This window comes from Saccopteryx leptura, chromosome 1 (genome assembly GCF_036850995.1).
Source record: "Saccopteryx leptura isolate mSacLep1 chromosome 1, mSacLep1_pri_phased_curated, whole genome shotgun sequence".
NCBI classification, from domain to species: Eukaryota; Metazoa; Chordata; class Mammalia; order Chiroptera; family Emballonuridae; genus Saccopteryx; species Saccopteryx leptura.
The window spans coordinates 57,151,882-57,171,189 of NC_089503.1; the positions used below are offsets into that span (position 1 = coordinate 57,151,882).

At 46.0% G+C, this 19,308-nt stretch overlaps 1 protein-coding gene across 7 annotated transcripts in view; it reads right to left on the reverse strand.

Moving 5' to 3' along the window:
- Positions 1-19,308, reverse strand: part of NUMA1 (nuclear mitotic apparatus protein 1) — a 98,655-nt gene that overhangs the window by 33,402 nt on the left and 45,945 nt on the right. For 3 of the 7 annotated variants that reach the window (XM_066367472.1, XM_066367436.1, XM_066367455.1), the window contains exons 2-3: positions 11,689-11,762; positions 2,833-2,918 (exon numbers count right to left, since the gene is read on the reverse strand). In XM_066367472.1, the coding sequence (XP_066223569.1) occupies positions 2,833-2,918; positions 11,689-11,730 (128 nt within the window). In that variant the 5' untranslated portion in view covers positions 11,731-11,762. Of the gene's footprint in view, positions 1-2,832; positions 2,919-11,688; positions 11,763-17,047; positions 17,228-17,516; positions 17,667-17,874; positions 18,005-19,308 lie in introns of those variants that run through there. The other 4 variants (XM_066367483.1, XM_066367429.1, XM_066367465.1 and 1 more) reach the window with 3 other exon arrangements.

The following is a 19,308-nucleotide window of genomic DNA, read 5'->3' on the forward strand; positions in this document are numbered from 1 at the left end:
GAATAGATAGGAATAGACAGACAGGAACAGAGAGAGATGAGAAGCATCAATCATTAGTTTTTTGTTGCGACACCTTAGTTGTTCATTGATTGCCTTCTCATATGTACCTTGACCGAGTAACCCCTTGTTCAAGCCAACAAGCTTGGGTCCAAGCTAGTAAGCTTTTGCTCAAACCCGATGAGCCCACGCTCAAGCTGGTGACCTTGGGGTCTTGAACCTGGGTCCTCCGCATCCCAGTCCAACGCTCTATTCAATGCGCCACCGCCTGGTCAGGCAAGAATTGATGTTTCTTATCTCTCTTTCTCCCTGTCGGTCTGTCCCTCCATCTCTCTCAAAAGCAAACAATAAAACAAACAAATCAACAAATGCCCTGGAATAAGGGCAGATTAGAGAAGAATGACATCACAAGGGCCTGGTATCTAGAATAAAGCAGAACAAGAAGTGTAAGAAGACTTCTAAAAGACAGACTGAGATGAGAGTGACAGATTAGAAATCAATGCCAAGGAGAGAAAACACTTCAAGATGATGTTTAAAGGTCCTCCTGCCCAGGAAATTGGGAGAGAAAATGATAGTGTATGTGCCAAAATAACAGTGGCTTCATTCAGAGACACCAAGGCAGGTGTTGGGTGGAACCACAGAGACTTATAAGAAATCCTAAAAGATATTCCACTACCAATGCACATATCAAAAGATACATTCAAAAAAAGTTAAAAACAACAACAAAACACTAGCAAACCCATTCTGAGTACTGGTTCACTCAGCCCCACTAGTCTTTCCTGATGGAGAAAATCAACTGTATTTCATTCCCTATTTAATCACCCAACAAACAATATTTAAAACCAACGTACTGTCCTAAGGTTGGTATGAAGGGTGCAAGATAAATCAGACTCAGCCCCCGCCTTTGACAAGCTCAGTTCTATCTTCTGTCCCTGTCAATGACCTATTATCTATGACTGGGTAGCCAAACTGCTGCACAGAGTTGCCAAATCCCTGACGTTCCTACCTGCCACACAAACACCCTCAACACTTATGTCTATTCTTGGCCTGGGGACTCAGTCTGTTGGGCTTCCCTTTCCATCACTGTACTCCCAAGTCCTTATATCATGGTCGGCCTCTACATAGCACAAAAAAGTGAGAGAAGGTCATTTTTTCCTCCATAATCCCTGAAAGTTGCCGATACAGAAAAAATGATGAACAATGTGAGCTTAATAACTAGGTTAGAGCTTGACCCATCTTTGCTTGGTTCCAGAGAGGTAAGATACTTGGAGGAGATCCCACTTCATTATTTTTCCATAACTGTGATGTTGAAGGGAAACATATGCTAAACATACAGGTATAAAAAGAAAAGGGCTGGCCTTGGCCAGGAAGCACAGTTGGTTGAATCATTGTCCCAATATGCCAAGGTTGCAGGTTCGATCCTTGGTCAGGGCACATATAAGAATCAACCAATGATCCATAAATAAGTGGAACAACAGATCGCTATTTCTCTCTCTCTCTCTCTCTCATCAATAAATTTAAAAAAATTTTTAATCCCACTAAAATAAATAAATAAATAAATAAATAAATAAATAAGAAAAGGCCCAAACTAGCCCTGGCCGGTTGGCTCAGCGGTAGAGCGTCGGCCTAGCGTGCAGAGGACCCGGGTTCGATTCCCGGCCAGGGCACACAGGAGAAGCGCCCATTTGCTTCTCCACCCCTCCGCTGCGCTTTCCTCTCTGTCTCTCTCTTCCCCTCCCGCAGCCAAGGCTCCACTGGAGCAAAGATGGCCCGGGCGCTGGTGATGGCTCTGTGGCCTCTGCCTCAGGCGCTAGAGTGGCTCTGGTCGCAACATAGCGATGCCCAGGATGGGCAGAGCATCTCCCCCTGGTGGGCAGAGCGTCGCCCCCTGGTGGGTGTGCCGGGGTGGATCCCGGTCGGGCGCATGCGGGAGTCTGTCTGACTGTCTCTCCCTGTTTCCAGCTTCAGAAAAAAAGAAAAAAAAAAAAGGCCCAAACTAGAAACCTACAGGACAGCAAGCAGCCTATCAAATGCTAATCAGCCTCACAAAGCAAGTTAATGAGACAGATGAAAACCAACAGAAATGCTATAAGGGATTAGAAAGCCTGTATCTGTACTGTGCTAACAAGTTAGAGATGTGATTTTTAAGTTCTGTAATTTCTCTTAAATGTAAGAACTTCCCCTTTCCTCTTGACCCTACAGGTTGTAAAGAGGGCTTGTGAGATAAGGATGAGTCACAAAAGAAGGGCTGTAGAAGACTCCTATTGAGATAAGAGAACAGGGAGCCCCAGGGCAGGGCAGACTCAGAATATTTATTGTGAGAGCATAGGGACTGGGAGGCTCTTCTGCACAAGAACATGAAAGCCTTAGGGTGGGACAACAGTGAAATTTCTTTTTTATTTTTATTTTTTTTTTAATTTTTTATTTATTCATTTTAGAGAGGAGAAAGAAAGGGGGAGAGAGACAGAGAGGGGGAGAGAGAGGAGAGAAAGACAGAGAGAGAAGGTGGGGAGGAGCTGGAAGCATCAACTCCCGTATGTGCCTTGACCAGGCAAGCCCAGGGTTTCGAAGCGGAGACCTCAGCATTTCCAGGTCGACGCTTTATCCACTGCGCCACCACAGGTCAGGCCAAGAGTGAAATTTCACCACAAAGAACCATAGTGATTGAAGGGTAAGATCAATGCATTCTTCCTCTGGGCCCCACACTGGCTTATGATACTCAATCCTGCCCATGCTTTCTGGTCACAGCAGTTACGGAGGAAAGAGAGCAACTGCAGTCCCTACTCCAGCAAGCAGCTTCACTTGAGGCTGGGGAGGGATGAGGTGCACACTCACATGCCATCAATGATCTTGATGAAAACACTGCAGTCCTGGAGCTGCTGCAAGGCCTCCACAGAGTCAGCCACATGGAGACTATTCACCTGTGAGACAAAGGGAAGAGCCCAGTAAAACCATCAGAAGTGTCAGAAGCACTGTGGTTCATTCTTCTCCCTTCTTGTTGACAATTCTCTGATCATTGTGAGTGGCTATAGTTGTAGACTACAGAAAATGAAAGCACTAGGGGTATATTTTAAATATAATTAGGTATAAAATAGTCTGGAAGGATACACAAATTGGTAACACCATTGCCTCCAGAGAAAGGAATTTGAGGGCTAGAAATCAGAGGTGGGAAAAAGAAAGGCTTTTTACATTATAGCCCTTTGTATCTCTTGAATGTTTACATTATAACCCTTTATAGTTCAAATTTTTTACATTGTAGTCCTTTATGTCTCCTGAATGTTGAAATATATATACAGCTCACAAAAATTAGGGGATATTTCAAAATGATTATGAAGCTATAAATTATCCCCTAATTTTTGTGAGCTATATATTTGAAACATTTTGAATATTAATTAAGTTTTATACACTCCTACAGATATAAAATCTTGTTATTAATACATATTTAAAATTCCTACCAGAAATAAACTTTGGCTGATGGAGGAGTGGAAATTATGGAGGAACAAGATTTTTTTTTTTTGTATTTTTCTTAAGTTGGAAACGGGGAGGCAGTCAGATAGACTCCCGCATGCGCCCGACCAGGATCCACCAGGAATGCCCACCAGGGGGCGATGCTCTGCCCCTCTGGGGCATTGCTCTGTTGTGACCAGGGCCATTCTAGCGCCTGAGGCAGAGGCTACAGAGCCATCCGCAGCGCCCCAGCCAACTTTGCTCCAATGGAGCCTTGGCTGTGGGAGGGGAAGAGAGAGACAGAGAGGAAGGAGAGGGGGAGGGGTGGAGAAGCAGATGGGCGCCTCTCCTGTGTGCCCTGGCCGGGAATCGAACCCGGGACTCCTGCACGCCAGGTCAATGCTCTACCACTGAGCCAACCAGCCAGGGCCAAGATCATTTTTAAGAAGAGGAAGAAGAGAAAGAACTTGGAACTATACAGAAAAACTCATTAATTCTGATTCAATCCCCTGTTCCCTTTCTTTGTTTAGGCAAGCATCTGTCTAAATCAGTCTTTACTACTAGAAAATTTGCCAGAAGTCAAATGCAAATGAATCAGGTACATGGGTTATTCAACAAGCATATGTGGTCATCTACAGGAAATCCTCATGAATTTCAGAGGTACCATGTTAACCAAACTGAAGTTTCCCTTTGTACTACCTTAGGAAAGAAGGGTTTTGCTAAGTCAATCAATCATCAATCATATGTACAAGATTGCGGGAGGACGGAGACTTAGCCTGATTAACCAAGTATTTTAAAGAACTTCAGTATAGCCTGATCAGGCAGTGGCGCAGTGGATAGAGCGTCGGACTGGGATGCGGAAAGACCCAGGTTCGAGACCCCGAGGTCACCAGTTTGCGCGCAGGTTCATCTGGTTTGAGCAAAGCTCACCAGCTTGGACCCGAGGTTGCTGCTTTGAGCAAGGGGTTACTCAGCATGCTGAAGGCCCATGGTCAAGGCACATATGAGAAAGCAATCAGTGAACAACTAAGGTGTCACAATTAAAAACTGATGATTGATGCTTCTAATCTCCCTCCGTTCCTGTCTGTCTGTCCCTATCTATCCCTCTCTCTCTGTAAAAAAACAAAACAAAACAAAAAAACAAAAAAAAAAAACAACTTCAGCATAGTGGTTATATGCAAATAAGATTCTATTATTTATAAACGTGCTTTTTAAAAGGCACTGGTTGGGAGCCCCGAGACAAGGATTTTGGGTCCATCTCCTCCACAAACTTGCCATAAACCTTTGTAATCAACTTTTTCTCTGTGCCTATTTTGTCACTTGCCAAATGGATGTAATCCCTACCTCATCTACTTTAAGTACCAGTGTAGGTTCAAATGGGATTATGGATGAAAGAATACATTATAAAATAAAAGCACAAAATGAAAGTACTATTATGGTTAATAAAGTTAAAATAATGAAGTAGATCCAGCAAGACTTCTACTTTTTAGCTGTTATATTAGCTTCATGCAATGGAGAATCAGAGGACTAAAAAAAAAAATCAATGATTCAGCTACAGAAATAATAGTATTAATTTCAGTTAAATACTTTTATATTACAAACAACTTCTAGATGGATCTAAGTTAAAATAAGTTAAAAAATTTAAAAAGTGCGAATATAAAATATGGCCTTTCACTGAAGTCATTTTTTTTTCTTCTTCTTTACCAAGTGAGAGGAGGAGAGATGAGATAGACAGACTCCCACATGCACCCCAAAAAGGATCCACTCAGCAACTCTCTAGGTCTGATGTTCTGCCCATCTGGTACCTGCTCCCAACTGAGCTATTTTTACTGCCTGAGGCTGAGGTTCCAGGGAGCCATCCTCAGTGCCTGGGGCCCATGCACTCAAACCAATCCAGCCATGGTGATGGGAGGGGAAGAGAGAGAGAAAAAGAAAGAAGGCGGAGGGGAGGAATGGAGAAGCAGATGGTCGCTTCTCCTGTGTGCCCTGACCGGGAATTGAACCCGGGACATCCACATACTGGGCCAATGCTCTACCATTGAGCCAACCAGCAAGGGCTAGACCTCTCGCTGAACTCTTAAAGACAATGTATTAATACCAATTTTGAAAACAACTTAATCTAGTCAGGAAAGGCCAGTGTAAAATTTCTAGCAAGATTCTGAATACTCCAGACCAAGATTCTTGGACCTACTAAAAATGAAAAAACTTCTAAGACTTAAGCATCCTAAAACCATCTCCCTTTATTACCTGCAATATAGTTAAGTATTACAGGGCTATGAAAGCTTGTTCACTAACAAATCTGAAATTGACATCAGCTAACCAATTTAAAGTCACTTAAGGAATCTAGATTCATCTCATATCAATTAAGTAATAATCCAGCAATAGTTTCTTTCATGGGTATAAAAATGTATTTTTTTTCAGTGCATTATTTTGCTCTCAAATGAGAAATCATTGAGGCCCTGGCCAGTTGGTTGAGTGCTAAAGAATCAGCCTGGAGTGTAGAAGTCCCGGGTTTGATCCCTGGTCAGGGCACATAGGAGAAGTGACCATCTACTTCTCCACCCCTCCCTCTCTTCCTTCTCTTTCTTTCTCTCTTCCCTCTCTCGCAGCTATGGCTTGATTGGTTCTGGCACATTGGCCCTAGGCACTGAGAATGGCTGTGTAAAGCCTGTACATGAGCCCTGGCAGGTTAGCTCAGCGGTAGAGCGTCGGCCTGGCGTGCAGGAGTCCCGGGTTCGATTCCTGGCCAGGGCACACAGGAAAAGTAACCATCTGCTTCCCCACCCCTCCCCCCTCCTTCCTCTCTGTCTCTCTCTTCCCCTCCCGCAGCCAAGGCTCCATTGGAGCAAAGATGGCCCGGGTGCTGGGGATGGCTCTGTGGCCTCTGCCTCAGGCGCTAGAATGGCTCTGGATGCAACAGAGCGATGCCTCAGAGGGGCAGAACATCGCCCCCTGGTGGGCATGCCAGGTGGATCCCGGTCGGGCGCATGCGGGAGTCTGTCGGACTGCCTCCCTGTTTCCAGCTTCAGAAAAATGAAAAAATATGAAGAAAAAAAAAAAAAAAGCCTGTACATGAGGCGCTAAAAATAGCTCAGTTGGGAGCATGGCCCCAGATGGGCAGAGCATCAGCCCCAAAGGAGGGTTGCCAGGTGGATTGCGATCAGGGTGCATGCGGGAGTCTGCTCTCTACCTTCCCTCCTCTCACTTGGAAAAAGAAGAAGAAGAAAAAAAAGAAACCAGTGGAAGGTTGATGAAGTGAAGGAGCTCTCTCATCTCTAGTCAGGGAATTAAACATGTGAGTGAGGACCCAGCTCACGGCAGAACTCAAGAACTGCCTATTGGGGTCACAGGGAACAGATAGACAGCTGTCAGAGGGAAGGGGAAAGAGCGGACTGAATCAAAGAAGGTGAAGGGATTAACCAAAATATATATATAAATATATATATATATGTGTTTATACAGACAACAGGGTAGCAATAGCCAGAGGGAGAGGGGGAGCGGAGGTAAGGGGAGGGTGGGACAAAGTGGGTGGATAGAAACTCTGCATGGGGCTTGGGGGGACATGATGGGGTGTGTAGATGTGATATTGAGTGGGACACTTGAAACCATGTCAACACATAAATTAAAAAATAAATTAAACAAACAAAACTGCCTATCAGGCTTTTGGGATTGCTGAAGGTTATCAAATCTAAAGTTCCTTATTCCTTATAATAACGTTTTAATTATAATTGCTGGTACAGATTAATTTCAAGCTGCATGTTAAATAAAACAAATTTATTTTTACATTAAAATAAATCACTAAAAATTTAGAAAACCAAAAATTTCCACTCATTTGAGTATTTTAATACCTTCTATACTTTTAGTTTTTTTGTTTTTTTTTACAGAGAGAGTCAAAGAGAGGGATAGACAGGAACAGAGAAATGAGAAGCATCAATCATTAGTTTCTCATTGCGCACTGCGACACCTTAGTTGTTCATTGATTGCTTTCTCATATGTGCCTTGACCGTGGGCCTTCAGCAGACCGAGTAACCCCTTGCTGGAGCCAGCGACCTTGGGTCCTAGCTGGTGAGCTTTGCTCAAACCAGGTGAGCCTGCGCTCAAGATGGTGACCTTGGGGTCTCGAACCTGGGTCTTCCACATCCCAGTCCGATGCTCTATCCACTGCGCCACCGCCTGGTCAGGCTACTTTTAGTTTTTGATGTACTTCTTTATAGTCTTTTTTTTTCTGTAGGTCATTTTTTAAAACCAAAGCTATAATTATCACCTGTGTATGTTCATAACAACTATTCTAACAAACATTAGCTGCCTAATCTGTTTAAATTGAAAAATTCTATGTGGCCATACTTTAATTTTAATGCATGTTCATAGTGACTTTTTAGAAAAGTATACAAGTATCTGCTGTTAAATAAAACTAGTCTTCTGTCTGCTCTTCTCTTTTTTTGTTCTTTTTTTCCAAGCAAAAGCAAGGGAGACAGACTCTCACATGTGCCCTGACTGGAATCCACCCAGCAACCCCCATCTGGGGTTGATGCTCTGTCCATCTGGGGCCATGCTTGCAACCAAGCTATTTTTTAAAAATATTTTATTTATTGATTTTTAGAGGGGGGGGGAGAGAGAGAGAGAGAGAGAGAGAGAGAGAGAGAGAAGGGGGAGGAGCAGGAAGCATCAACTCCCATATGTGCCTTGACCAGGCAAGCCCAAGGTTTCGAACCAGCAACCTCAGTGTTCCAGGTCGATGCTTTATCCCACTGCACCACCACAGGTCAGGCGCAACCAAGCTATTTTTTAGCACCAGAGGTGGAGGCTCCACAGAGCCATCCATCCTCAATGCCTGGGGCTGATGTACTCGAACCAATCAAGCCATGGCTGTGGGAGAGGGAGAGAGAGAAAGGGAGACAGAGAGACAGAGACAGAGAGAGAAGGGAAGGGAGAAGGGTGAAGAAGCAGATGGTTGCTTCTCCTATGTGCCCTGACTGAGAATTAAACCAGAGACCTCCACATGCTGGGCTGACACTCTACCATGAGCTAACCAGCCAGGGCCTCTGCTCTTCTCTATAATAGTAGTAGTCACCATAAAAAAAAGCCTAGGCCCTGGCCGGTTGGCTCAGCGGTAAAGCGTCGGCCTGGTGTGCAGGAGTCCCGGGTTCAATTCCCGGCCAGGGCACACAGGAGAAGCGCCCATTTGCTTCTCCACCCCTCCCCCTCTCCTTCCTCTCTGTCTCTCTCTTCCCTTCCCACAGCCAAGGCTCCATTGGAACAAAGTTGGCCAGGGCGCTGAGGATGACTCTATGGCCTCTGCCTCAGGTGCTAGAATGGCTCTGGTTGCAACAGAGCAATGCCCCAGATAGGCAGAGCATCACCCCCTAGTGGGCATGCCGGGTGGATCCCGGTCGGGCGCATGTGGGAGTCTGTCTGATTGCCTCCCCGTTTCCAACTTCAGAAAAATACAAAAAAAAAACAAAAAGCCTAGGGGCTGACCAGGTGCTGGCTTAGTGTACAGAGCATTGGACTGGGATACAGAGGACCTATGTTCGAAAGCCTGAGGTTGCCCGCTTGAGCATGGGCTCATCCAGCTTGAGCGTGGGGTCGCTGGCTTGAGCAAGGGGTCACTTGCTCTGCTGTAGCCCCCCACCAGTCAAGGCACATATGAGAAAGTAATAAATGAACAATTAAGGAACCACAACAAAGAATTGATGATTCTCCTCTCTCTCTTCCTGTGTGTCTGTCCCTCTCTGTGTCTCTCTAAAAAAAAAAAGGGAAAAAAAAGCCTACAGCCTAAATAAAGAGATAAACTGATCAAATTAATGTTGCTAGCCTGACCAGGAGGTGGCGCAGTGGATAGAGCGTCGGACTGGGATGCGGAAGACCCAGGTTCGAGACCCCGAGGTCGCCAGCTTGAGCGTGGGTTCATCTGGTTTGAGCAAAGCTCACCAGTTTGGACCCAAGGTCGCTGGCTTGAGCAAGGGGTCACTCAGTCTGCTGTAACCCCGATCAAGGTACATATGAGAAAGCAATTAATAAACAACTAAAGCCTGACCAGGCAGTGGCACAGTGGATAGAGCGTCGGATTGGGATGCCGAGGACCCAGGTTTGAGACCCTGAGGTCACCAGCTTGAGTGCGGGCTCATCTGGTTTGAGCAAAAACTCACCAGCTTGGACCCAAGGTCGCTGGCTCAAGCAAGGGGTTACTCCGTCTGCTGAAGGCCCGCGGTCAAGGCCCATATGAGAAAACAATCAATGAACAACTAAGGTGTCATAATGTGCAACAAAAAACTAATGATTGAAGCTTCTTATCTCTCCGTTCCTGTCTGTCTGTCCCTATCTATCCCTCTCTCTGACTCTCTCTGGCTCTGTCAAAACAAACACAAAAGATAAAAAAAAATTAATGTTGCTAAATGATCCCCAATATTCACATAAGCCACTGAACTAGAGACATAGCTCATGGTACCCCAAAACCCAACCAACTTTTTCAGGGGTGAGAGGAGAAGAAGGAAGAGACATAGTTTTTAATATAAAACACTGAAAGGTAATGTAAATATATCAAACATAAATATTTAAAACCCCATTTTATACTATACAACTAAAATTTGTATTTATTTCAGAAACTGAAGACTAAGAATGCATGTTTTGCATTCTTAAATACCTATCTCCTGACTAGATATTTGATAGTGATTAAAGACATTCCTTATTAAATCCACTCTATTTGGAAATTAAAAATTCTTTTCCTTTAAAATATTCTACTATTTTTTTAAATTTTTTATTTTTATTTTATTTATTCATTTTAGAGAGGAGAGAGGGAGAGAGAGAGACAGAGAGAGAGAGAGACAGAGAGAAAGAAAGAGAGAGAGGAGAGAGAGACAGGGGGGAGGAGCTGGAAGCATCAACTCCCATATGTGCCTTGACCAGGCAAGCCCAGGGTTTTGAACCAGCGACCTCAGCATTTCCAGGTCGACGCTTTATCCACTGCGCCACCACAGGTCAGGCTCTACAATTTTTTTTTAAAGTTGGCTCTTTAATTGACTAATTAATCAAGTGACTACTGAAATACCCTGTACCAAACAGCATGCCCAGACAATATTATAAGTTTCAAGAATTTTTTAGTCAGATACTAGGCTAAATGGTTTGTATGTATGACCATGTGCTACATGCTTTTTACACATGTTATCTCAGTATTCTCATAGTAACCCCCCATGGTATTGTTGTTATTTATTTCCAATTTTATTTTATTTTATTTATTATTTTTTTTATTTTTTTTAATTTTTCTGAAGCTGGAAACAGGGGAGAGACAGTCAGACAGACTCCCGCATGCGCCCGACCGGGATCCACCCGGCACGCCCACCAGGGGCGAAGCTCTGCCCACCAAGGGGCGATGCTCTGCCCCTCCGGGGCGTCGCTTTGCCGCGACCAGAGCCACTCTAGCGCCTGGGGCAGAGGCCAAGGAGCCACCCCCAGCGCCTGGGCCATCTTTGCTCCAACGGAGCCTTGGCTGCAGGAGGGGAAGAGAGAGACAGAGAGGAAGGAGGGGGTGGGGGTGGAGAAGCAAATGGGTGCTTCTCCTATGTGCCCTGGCCGGAATCGAACCCGGGTCCCCCGCACATTTATTTCCAATTTTAAAATGAGACGCTGAGAGGCTAAGTAACTTGCCCTGGGTCACACAGGCCAAAACAATGACTCTAAGCCAGACTGTCTGACTCCAAGGCCCATGCTTGTCATCACTATATTCCATGGCCTCTTTGGTTTCTTTGTAGCTTTAAATTCCCAGTGCTCAGTATTATGTTTTTCATTTGCTATTGTCTTGAGCAGAAAATATATAAAAATACCTAGCAGGATTCTGATGAAGTAATCAAGAAGGCAACAAGAGGATAATGGAAGCAGATAGAGCAAGGAGAAGCTTGCCCTACAATTAAAGATCTTCGAAGACCAAAGTCCCTGCATGTCAGTGAAGTTCAGTGCCAACCCTTTTAGTCAGAAAAATACACAGGGAGCAAGTGAGAATGGGTTTCCATGCCATCCTGCAGCAACTCTTCCCAGAAAGGGAATATGTTATACATAATATACCTTAGGAAAGCCTCTTATAACCTACACAAGTAGAGTCATGCACCACTGTCAGCATCAACATCGTCAGAAATATTAAAAGTCAAAAAATAAGGGGAAAGGCAAAGGCAAACTATTTCCAGAGCTGTTGCTCCTGGAAAACTCTCCCACCCCTCCCAAGAGAAGTTTAGAAAGAAGTCGTCCACTCACCCAAGAAAGGAGTGCAGCCGCCCGGGTGACATGGAGTGTCATCTTGGTGATACCTGACCGTCACCCCAATGCACCTGAGACCCAAAGAAGAAGAGCAGTTAATTATATCAAATATCTATAGTGAAGGTGGAAGGGGAAACAGTTCTATTTACTGGTGGCTCTGAACACTTAAATAAATCCATCTTTACTTGGCACTTAATCCACACCACCAAGGTACTATTTAGAGAGCTGAGAATATACATCAAAACTAATATAAAACTTATAATTTTTCTGTTCCATAGAAAATACAAAATCAGGCCGTGGCTGAGTAGGTCAGTTGGCTGGAGTGTCATCTTGACACAACAAAGTTGCGGGTTTGATCCCCCATCAAGAAACAACCAATGGCCTGACCAGGCGATGGCGCAGTGGTCAGAGCATGGGTCTGTGACGTCAAAGACCAGGTTTGCAATCCCAAGGTCACCAGCTTGAGAGCAGCTTGAGCATAGGATCATAGACATAATACCCTGGTCACTGGCTTGAAACCCAAGGTTGCTGGCTTGAGCCCAAGGTCACTGGCTTGAGCAAGGGGTCACTGGCTTAGCTAGAGCCTCCTAGTCAAGGCACATATGAGAAAGCAATCAATGAACAACTAAGGTGCCACAACTACGAGTTGATGCTTCTCATCTCTGTCCCTGTCTGTCCCTTTCCCTAAAAAAAAAAAAGAAACAACCAATAAATGCATAAATAAATGGACAAGAAATCAATGGTTCTCTCTCTCATCCTCTCTAAAATCAACCAATAACAAAAAATTAAAAAGAAAAGACAGCACACTTCAGACTGACATAAAAAAAAAAGACAAAGAAAAACAAATTCAAAGCTGGACTTCAACCCTACTCTTTGGGACATGGTACCCTTAAAACATAGAACAATCATGGTTTCCCAGACTGACCTAAGTTTGAAAAGTTTGAAAGGTTGATTACTGGCTCTTTCTGCAGGTACCCAAATTCTACCTATTTAACAATAATAACTAAGTCCTTGAAGAAACTTCTCCAAATTCTGAATCTTACAGCCTCCATAGAAATGGCAAAGACATGACTCAAATGGGGGATTTGGTAAAGCCAAAGCCAATCGTGGCACAGAGCCAATAGGATATTTAATAAAAAGTTAGATACTTGTCCTGGTATTCTTAACCTCAACTTTACTTCCCACTGGGAATTGGACATCTACTTGCCAACTTGCTTAGAGACCACAGACCTAGTAACTAAATATTCCCCAAACCTCCTAGCAGCCTCCACAATTCCCACAAATCTCCATGGGACCTGTCAGTCCCCACCACCTCTTGCATTAGGTTCTGGGTTTCTCACTATCTAACAAGGAAGAGCAAGAGAGGTAAGAACCACATCACCTATAACTCTACCCACATATTATCACATCCAAGGTGTGGGTTCTGTGGAACCAACATTTGCTAAATACTTTCTGTATGCAAGGTGTTGAGGATAGAAAAACACCATTCTTGTCTCTAAGGTGCTTACTGTCTAGTAGGGGAAAGACAAACATAAATCCCTTAGCTCTTTCTATGCTAGTATACTCTGTTTATCAACAATTAAAAAGGTTATTTTCTTAGGCCCTGGCCGGTTGGCTCAGTGGTAGAGTGTCGGCCTGGCGTGTAGAAGTCCTGGGTTTGATTCCCGGCCAGGGCACACAGGAGAAGCGCTCATCTGCTTCTCCACCCCTCCCCCTCTCCTTCCTCTCTGTCTCTCTCTCTTCCCCTCCCGCTGCTGAGGCTCCATTGGAGCAAAGATGGCCCGGGCGCTGGGGATGGCTCCTTGGACTCTGCCCCAGGCGCTAGAGTGGCTCTGGTCGTGGCAGAGCGACGCCCCAGAGGGGCAGAGCATCGCCCCCTGGTGGGCAGAGCATCGCCCCCTGGTGGGCGTGCCGGGTGGATCCCGGTTGGGTGCATGTGGGAGTCTGTCTGTCTCTCTCCGTTTCTAGCTTCAGAAAAATACAAAAAAAAAAAAAAGGTTATTTTCTTAATCCTTACATGTGCTCATCCTGTGCTGGAAGCTAGATGAGAGTACACAACAAAAGTACCTGAAACGGGAGACAATGATATGGTCCCTGCCTTCGGGGGCCTTACAGCAGGATGAAGAGTAAATAATTAAATGTTAACTATTGTATAACTGAACACTAATTACAACTGCTTCCTGACCCTGCAAACCCCAACATGATTCCATCTGTCATACCAATGTCAGTCTTGGATGAGCCCATTCACCTGGGCTTCGGCACTACCAAATGAAGTGGTTAAGGGAGCTCTCAGGAGGGTAGAGAAACTAAGAGACCTATGTGTTCCTCAGTCTTGGATGATTTTCACCAAGGATGGAATATTTGTGGGTACTAACTGCCTAGCTCCTGGGAGCCAGGCAAGGTCGAAGGCAGATGGCCTTAATTACTGTACTGCTAAAAGGCTTTTCTAGTGGTTGGCCAGTCTAAAGTTAGAAAGACCATGCTTGGCCCTTGTGGTAAAGGTGGCAATGGTCAAATGCTTGACTGGGCTTCTTTAAAAAAAAAAAAAGTCTAAGCTATTCAGAAACAAGAGAAATGAGGCCCAGATCACCTCCCCCTCATCCCCAACTGCTGTCTCTAAACTTGTGTCCTTTGATGAGGCCCAAAACTCCAGTCATAAATTTTATTTGCAACTGGAAGTAGAGCTTGCCCCCTCTGAGAGGTTCCACAGCTGTGCTACTAAAAATGACCTGAGGTTTAACCAACCTCTTCCCTTCATCTCAGAGGCAAAACATACAACCCGTCTGTTGTCCCAGGGGAGTCTATCTAAATCTAGTTCCACCGCTCAGGAAAACTGGTGTCAAGGCCAAAAGCCTTCTATTACGCTCCCCAGTCACAGAAACAGAAGGAATCCAGTCCTCAACACGAGGAGCCTCAGAAGCCTGCAGAGGGGCACTTTATCAGAGACAAGACACCAAGGTGAGAACTTTCAGGACAGTCCCATCAGTCACTCCTCTCAGGGTAAATTGAAGTAAGAATGACTGGAGCTGGTGGCACAGCTAGTCCTTTGCCCTCGTACTACAGCTTTAAGCAGAACTTGGCTTAGAACCGGAGGGCTGCCAGCTAGAGCACCATCCTCCCCACCTCCCCTGAAATCTGAGGCAGGCCCCACCCAGAAGACTGGGTGATAGTGATGGAAAAACAGATCCCCACAATTGTAGCCTGGAACCATTTCAGAGAAGTATCTCCTAAGATCCACCCCAATGCGAATAGGCATCCTGTTACCTCCAATCAACAAATAAACAAAAAAAAGAATCCCAAATGTAGGCCCTCTGAGTGCACCTTCAGTGCTCTCACCTACCTGGTTCTTTGCAAAAAAGAGCCCCAGAATCTAAAACAGAGGCTTCAGAGAGCCAATCAAGTGTTTGTTCTTTCCCCTGACCTCAGAGGGAACCAGAAGCAGTTAGTTACCTTATAAACTAAAGGCATTGCATCTTCTCTACATTTTCAAAACTGATACAATGTAAGCTCCTCCACCATCAGGACCAATTTCCACATTTAGAGTGACCCTCTATGTTTCCATTGAAAATATATCAGGACAAGAAGACACTCAAGAGACACACAGCCACCTAGCATGCATCCTTTCTAGCTCCTAAAGAGTTAAAAACCTAGCCAGTTTCCTGCCATAGCTGAAGCTAATGCAAACCACCTGCTCAGATGCAAGGACCAGGACGAGAGGGTCAGGTTGCTGAGTTCTGAGGTCTGTTCTGGAAAAGCTTCAGTTTTAAGGGCTGACCAAATGATAGGCCGAAGGCCATAGGTCTGAGCTGTGGCAGCACTGCTCTCCTTACCCTGCCCCCCTAGCCTGGGTGCCAGCTCCTTTGGAGACTGCCTCTTTGCCACTGACTGCCTGAACACCAGCTCTGCCTGAAGATAACACCAAAGTGACCTTTGGTCCCAGAGAACTGCAAAACTGTACTGATCTCTCACCTCAAGCCTCCACTGAACCCTCATTCTCTTAGGTGCTAGCTCCCACCCCCATAAGTTCAGGGCCCAAAGCCCACACAAATTCCCACCTCAAAGTTGCCTTCCCCAAACCCCGCCTCCACCAGACACCAAGGTTCCAAAGGCCCACAGGCTCACAGCTCATAAGGGAAATGGCTATCCCATCTGTGCTTAATGGCAAGGTTTAATACCACTTACCCTGACAGCCTTGCCTGCCTGCAGCCCAAAGAATTCCATGCTCTGTACACCTTCCTAAAAAGGATCCTCCCACCATCTGGGAGACCCCGTATCTAAAGAGTGAACACCCTGATCTTGGAATTCCTCTGACTCTGGGAGGGACAGGTCAGGAGGCACAGGCAATCAGGCACCCATAACTCACTTTGAGCCCCAGAGAGGCTCGGCAAAAGTCAAACTATGTGGCCACAGGCCAACTCATATAAAGAATATGAAATATCTTGCTGGTGTATACCCTGGCTTGGAGGTGGTAAAAGGCCCAAAGACCAGCAACTGCAAGAAAAGCCAAGGAGGGAAAAACACAATCCTTTTCAACTCCTGAGGAGTCCTGAGTAAGCCTTCTCATCCAAGTCCAAAGGGTTTCTCTGCACTCCTGAGGTTGGGGCAAATCAGCTTGCTAGACGTATGCTCTGGGCTCAGGCCTCCCCCTCTTCACACAGACCACCCCTTCTGAATTTGGCCCAGAGCGCCAAGGCCCTGGCTAGGAACTAGGTAGGAATTGCAAGGGAAGTCAAGATTTCCCTGGTTTCTTCAAAAGTGGCTTATTGATCCTCCCTTCCCCTCATGCTCTGCAGGGTCCAGATCAGAAGGACGTGGGAAAAAGGGTTGCAATTAAACCAGGCCTGGTGCCTTCAACCATATACTGCACATGCATGCACATATGCCCTCACATATCCACACCCACTACAGCAGTTCATCAGCACCTGCCCCCACAGCTATATTCACACAGCTTGGTCCCTACCAGCTGAAAAATGAACGCTTTTCACTCCCCACCACTGCGCACACACCCAGGCCTCACTTGGGAATGGAGAAGCTCTCCTGAGCTGTCTGTACAGCTCAGCGTGCAGGCGCACACGCTTTCCCCCACCCTGAACAAAAACACGCTGACATCTACGCGAGGGGGAAAGAAAGCAACCCTTTGCTCTGAAAGGCGCCAACTCCCGGATGTTGGCAAGCTCTGCTCTCAGCGCCTGTTTCTGAGTGTTTACTTGTTCTCCCTCTCCTCTCCCTCCCCTTTAAGGATGGCGCAGGAAAGAGAGGTGAGGGGGGAGACTCCACCGCACCCCCTCGTCCATGTTTGAACAAAAACCCCCGAGAGAGAGTGAGGAGAGAAAGTCTCAGTGCAGGAGGGCCTTACCAGATTCCTAAAGCCAAACGTATTTACAGGTTTTAATCCGCCATTAGCATTTAAATCTTGAAAGGAGAGGAGGAAGGGGGGTGGCTAGTGGAAAGTAACCCCACACACAAAAGAAAAGTTGTTGGTTTTCTTCTCAGTCAGCCTGGCAGGAGCGATCTTCCTGGCTGACAGCCAGAAGTGCGTCACAGCCAGGAGTCTGCTTTCTTTAAAGGCACAGCAAGCTTCCGCAATCTGGGAGCCACGGAGAAGCAGGGAACTCTCAGCAAGGGGGGAGGGGTGGCAGTCAGGGCAAGGAGGGAGGGGCGCACTGGAGAGGAGGGCCAGTGAAAGGTTGGCCCACAAACAAGAGAATAGGACGCATGGGGAGGCACCAGCCAGCGGACAACACTGAATTGCTACAGTGGCAAGAGCCAAGGCAAACTGTGGCATAAACACACAAAACACACTCACAGTGGCCGGCCTGACAAACCTGATATCATCTGGGCACTCCCCCTTCGCTCTCCTAAGACTGCAGTGACAGCCTGTCCATCTCTCTGGCCAGCAACGGAAGGGCAGGCCACGAGCTGCCCTGATGATTAGATCAGCCCCTGCCTGGCGGCAAACAGGGCAGGGAGGAAGACCCGGGAACAGAGGCTTTGGAGAGCCAGCCAGATGCAGGCCCTTTTAAATGGGAGCAGCTTCCTGCTGGCTCCTGGGCGGGCCATGTCTTTAAGCACACACATGCCGCTCACACACAAAGCGCCTGCCTCCTTCTGTGGGCACCGCCTGCCCTGGGACAATGGCCACCCCCCAAGCCCATTCCTGGAGGGACTCTCTCCAGCCCATACCTTCTGCGTGGCAAGGCCAGGATGCTGCAATCCTCCTCCTCGACCACTCAAACAAGAAGCCCAGGCAGACCGTGGGCCTGCAGTGCAGGCCTGCGCTGTCCTGTCTAGGTGGCTGCGTGCTATTGTCGACTGTGGAATGGCCGCCAAAATCCCAGCTGTGCTGCCAGAACCTAATCCCCTGTTCCGCTGAGCATTTGTGGGGAGGGGCTGAGGGGCCAAGGCATGGGACCTAGTAAGGCAGGCACTGGCTGGAGCCCCTTAACAAACACAGTCACTGGGACACATCGGCAGAACCTGCAAGCTCTGCCTCTCCTACATGCCCCAAAAAGAAAAGATGTCTGACTTAAAAAAAAAAAAACAAAAAAAAAACGTAGCGTTTCCACCCACTGAACAATGACCCTCACCAAGACTATGAGAGAACCCCACAAGTTATCAGGAACCCCCTCATCTTCCTTTCACTTGCACCACAAACATGTATCAAGCACCTATTATGTGCAAGGCACTATTATTCAGACACTGTGCGGTGTATACAAAGATGAATTAAGCCCATCATCTACACTGAGATAGGTTATAATTCCACAAGAGATAAGAAATATGACTCCACGCTGGCTTGAGCAAGGGGTCACTGGCTCAGCTGGAGCCCCCACCCCTGTCAAGGCTCATCTTATGAGAAAGCAATCAATGAACAACTAAAGTGCCCCAACTACGAGGTGATGCTTCTCATCTCTCCCTTTCTTTCTGTCTGTCTCTAAAAAAAGAAAGGAAAAGAAATATGATTCCAAAATTATATTTCAGGACAGTATATAGTAACTCCCATTGAAAGATTTTTAAAAGTCTAACCAGTTGAGAGTAGGGAAGGACTAAGTAAACAAAGTGATATTTTATTCTGGATCTTAAAACACATAGGTAGGATTTCCCCAGATAAGAGATGGAGAGAGGAGTGGGGAAATAGGGAAAGCAGAGAGGAGGTGTAAAAGCAGTAAGGAACAGACCTGAAGATGAATTAGAGAATCTTGAACTTTAAGCCAAGAAATCAAATAAAGACTTGAATGCTTAGCTTGCTGTTTTTAACACAGAGATATGGTACGATGAGAACTGTACTTGAAGAAATTATTCTGAGCCCTGGCTGGCTAGCTGGGTTGATTACAGCATCGTCCAGAAGCACATAGGTTGCTGGTTGGATCCCTGGTCAGGGCACATACAGGAACAGATCAATGTTCCAGTCTCTCCCTCTCTCGCTTCCTCTTAAACAATAAAATAAACATAAAAAAATAAAGAAGAAATTATTCTGGTATATATAAATAAATGAGACTAGCAGCAGGGAGGTGGGTAAGAAGGCTGCCACAACAAACAGGAAACAGGTAATGAGGACATGAAGGAGGGTAAGGTAAAAGAGAACGGAAAGAAGGAGAATGAGAGACATTCTGAAGACAG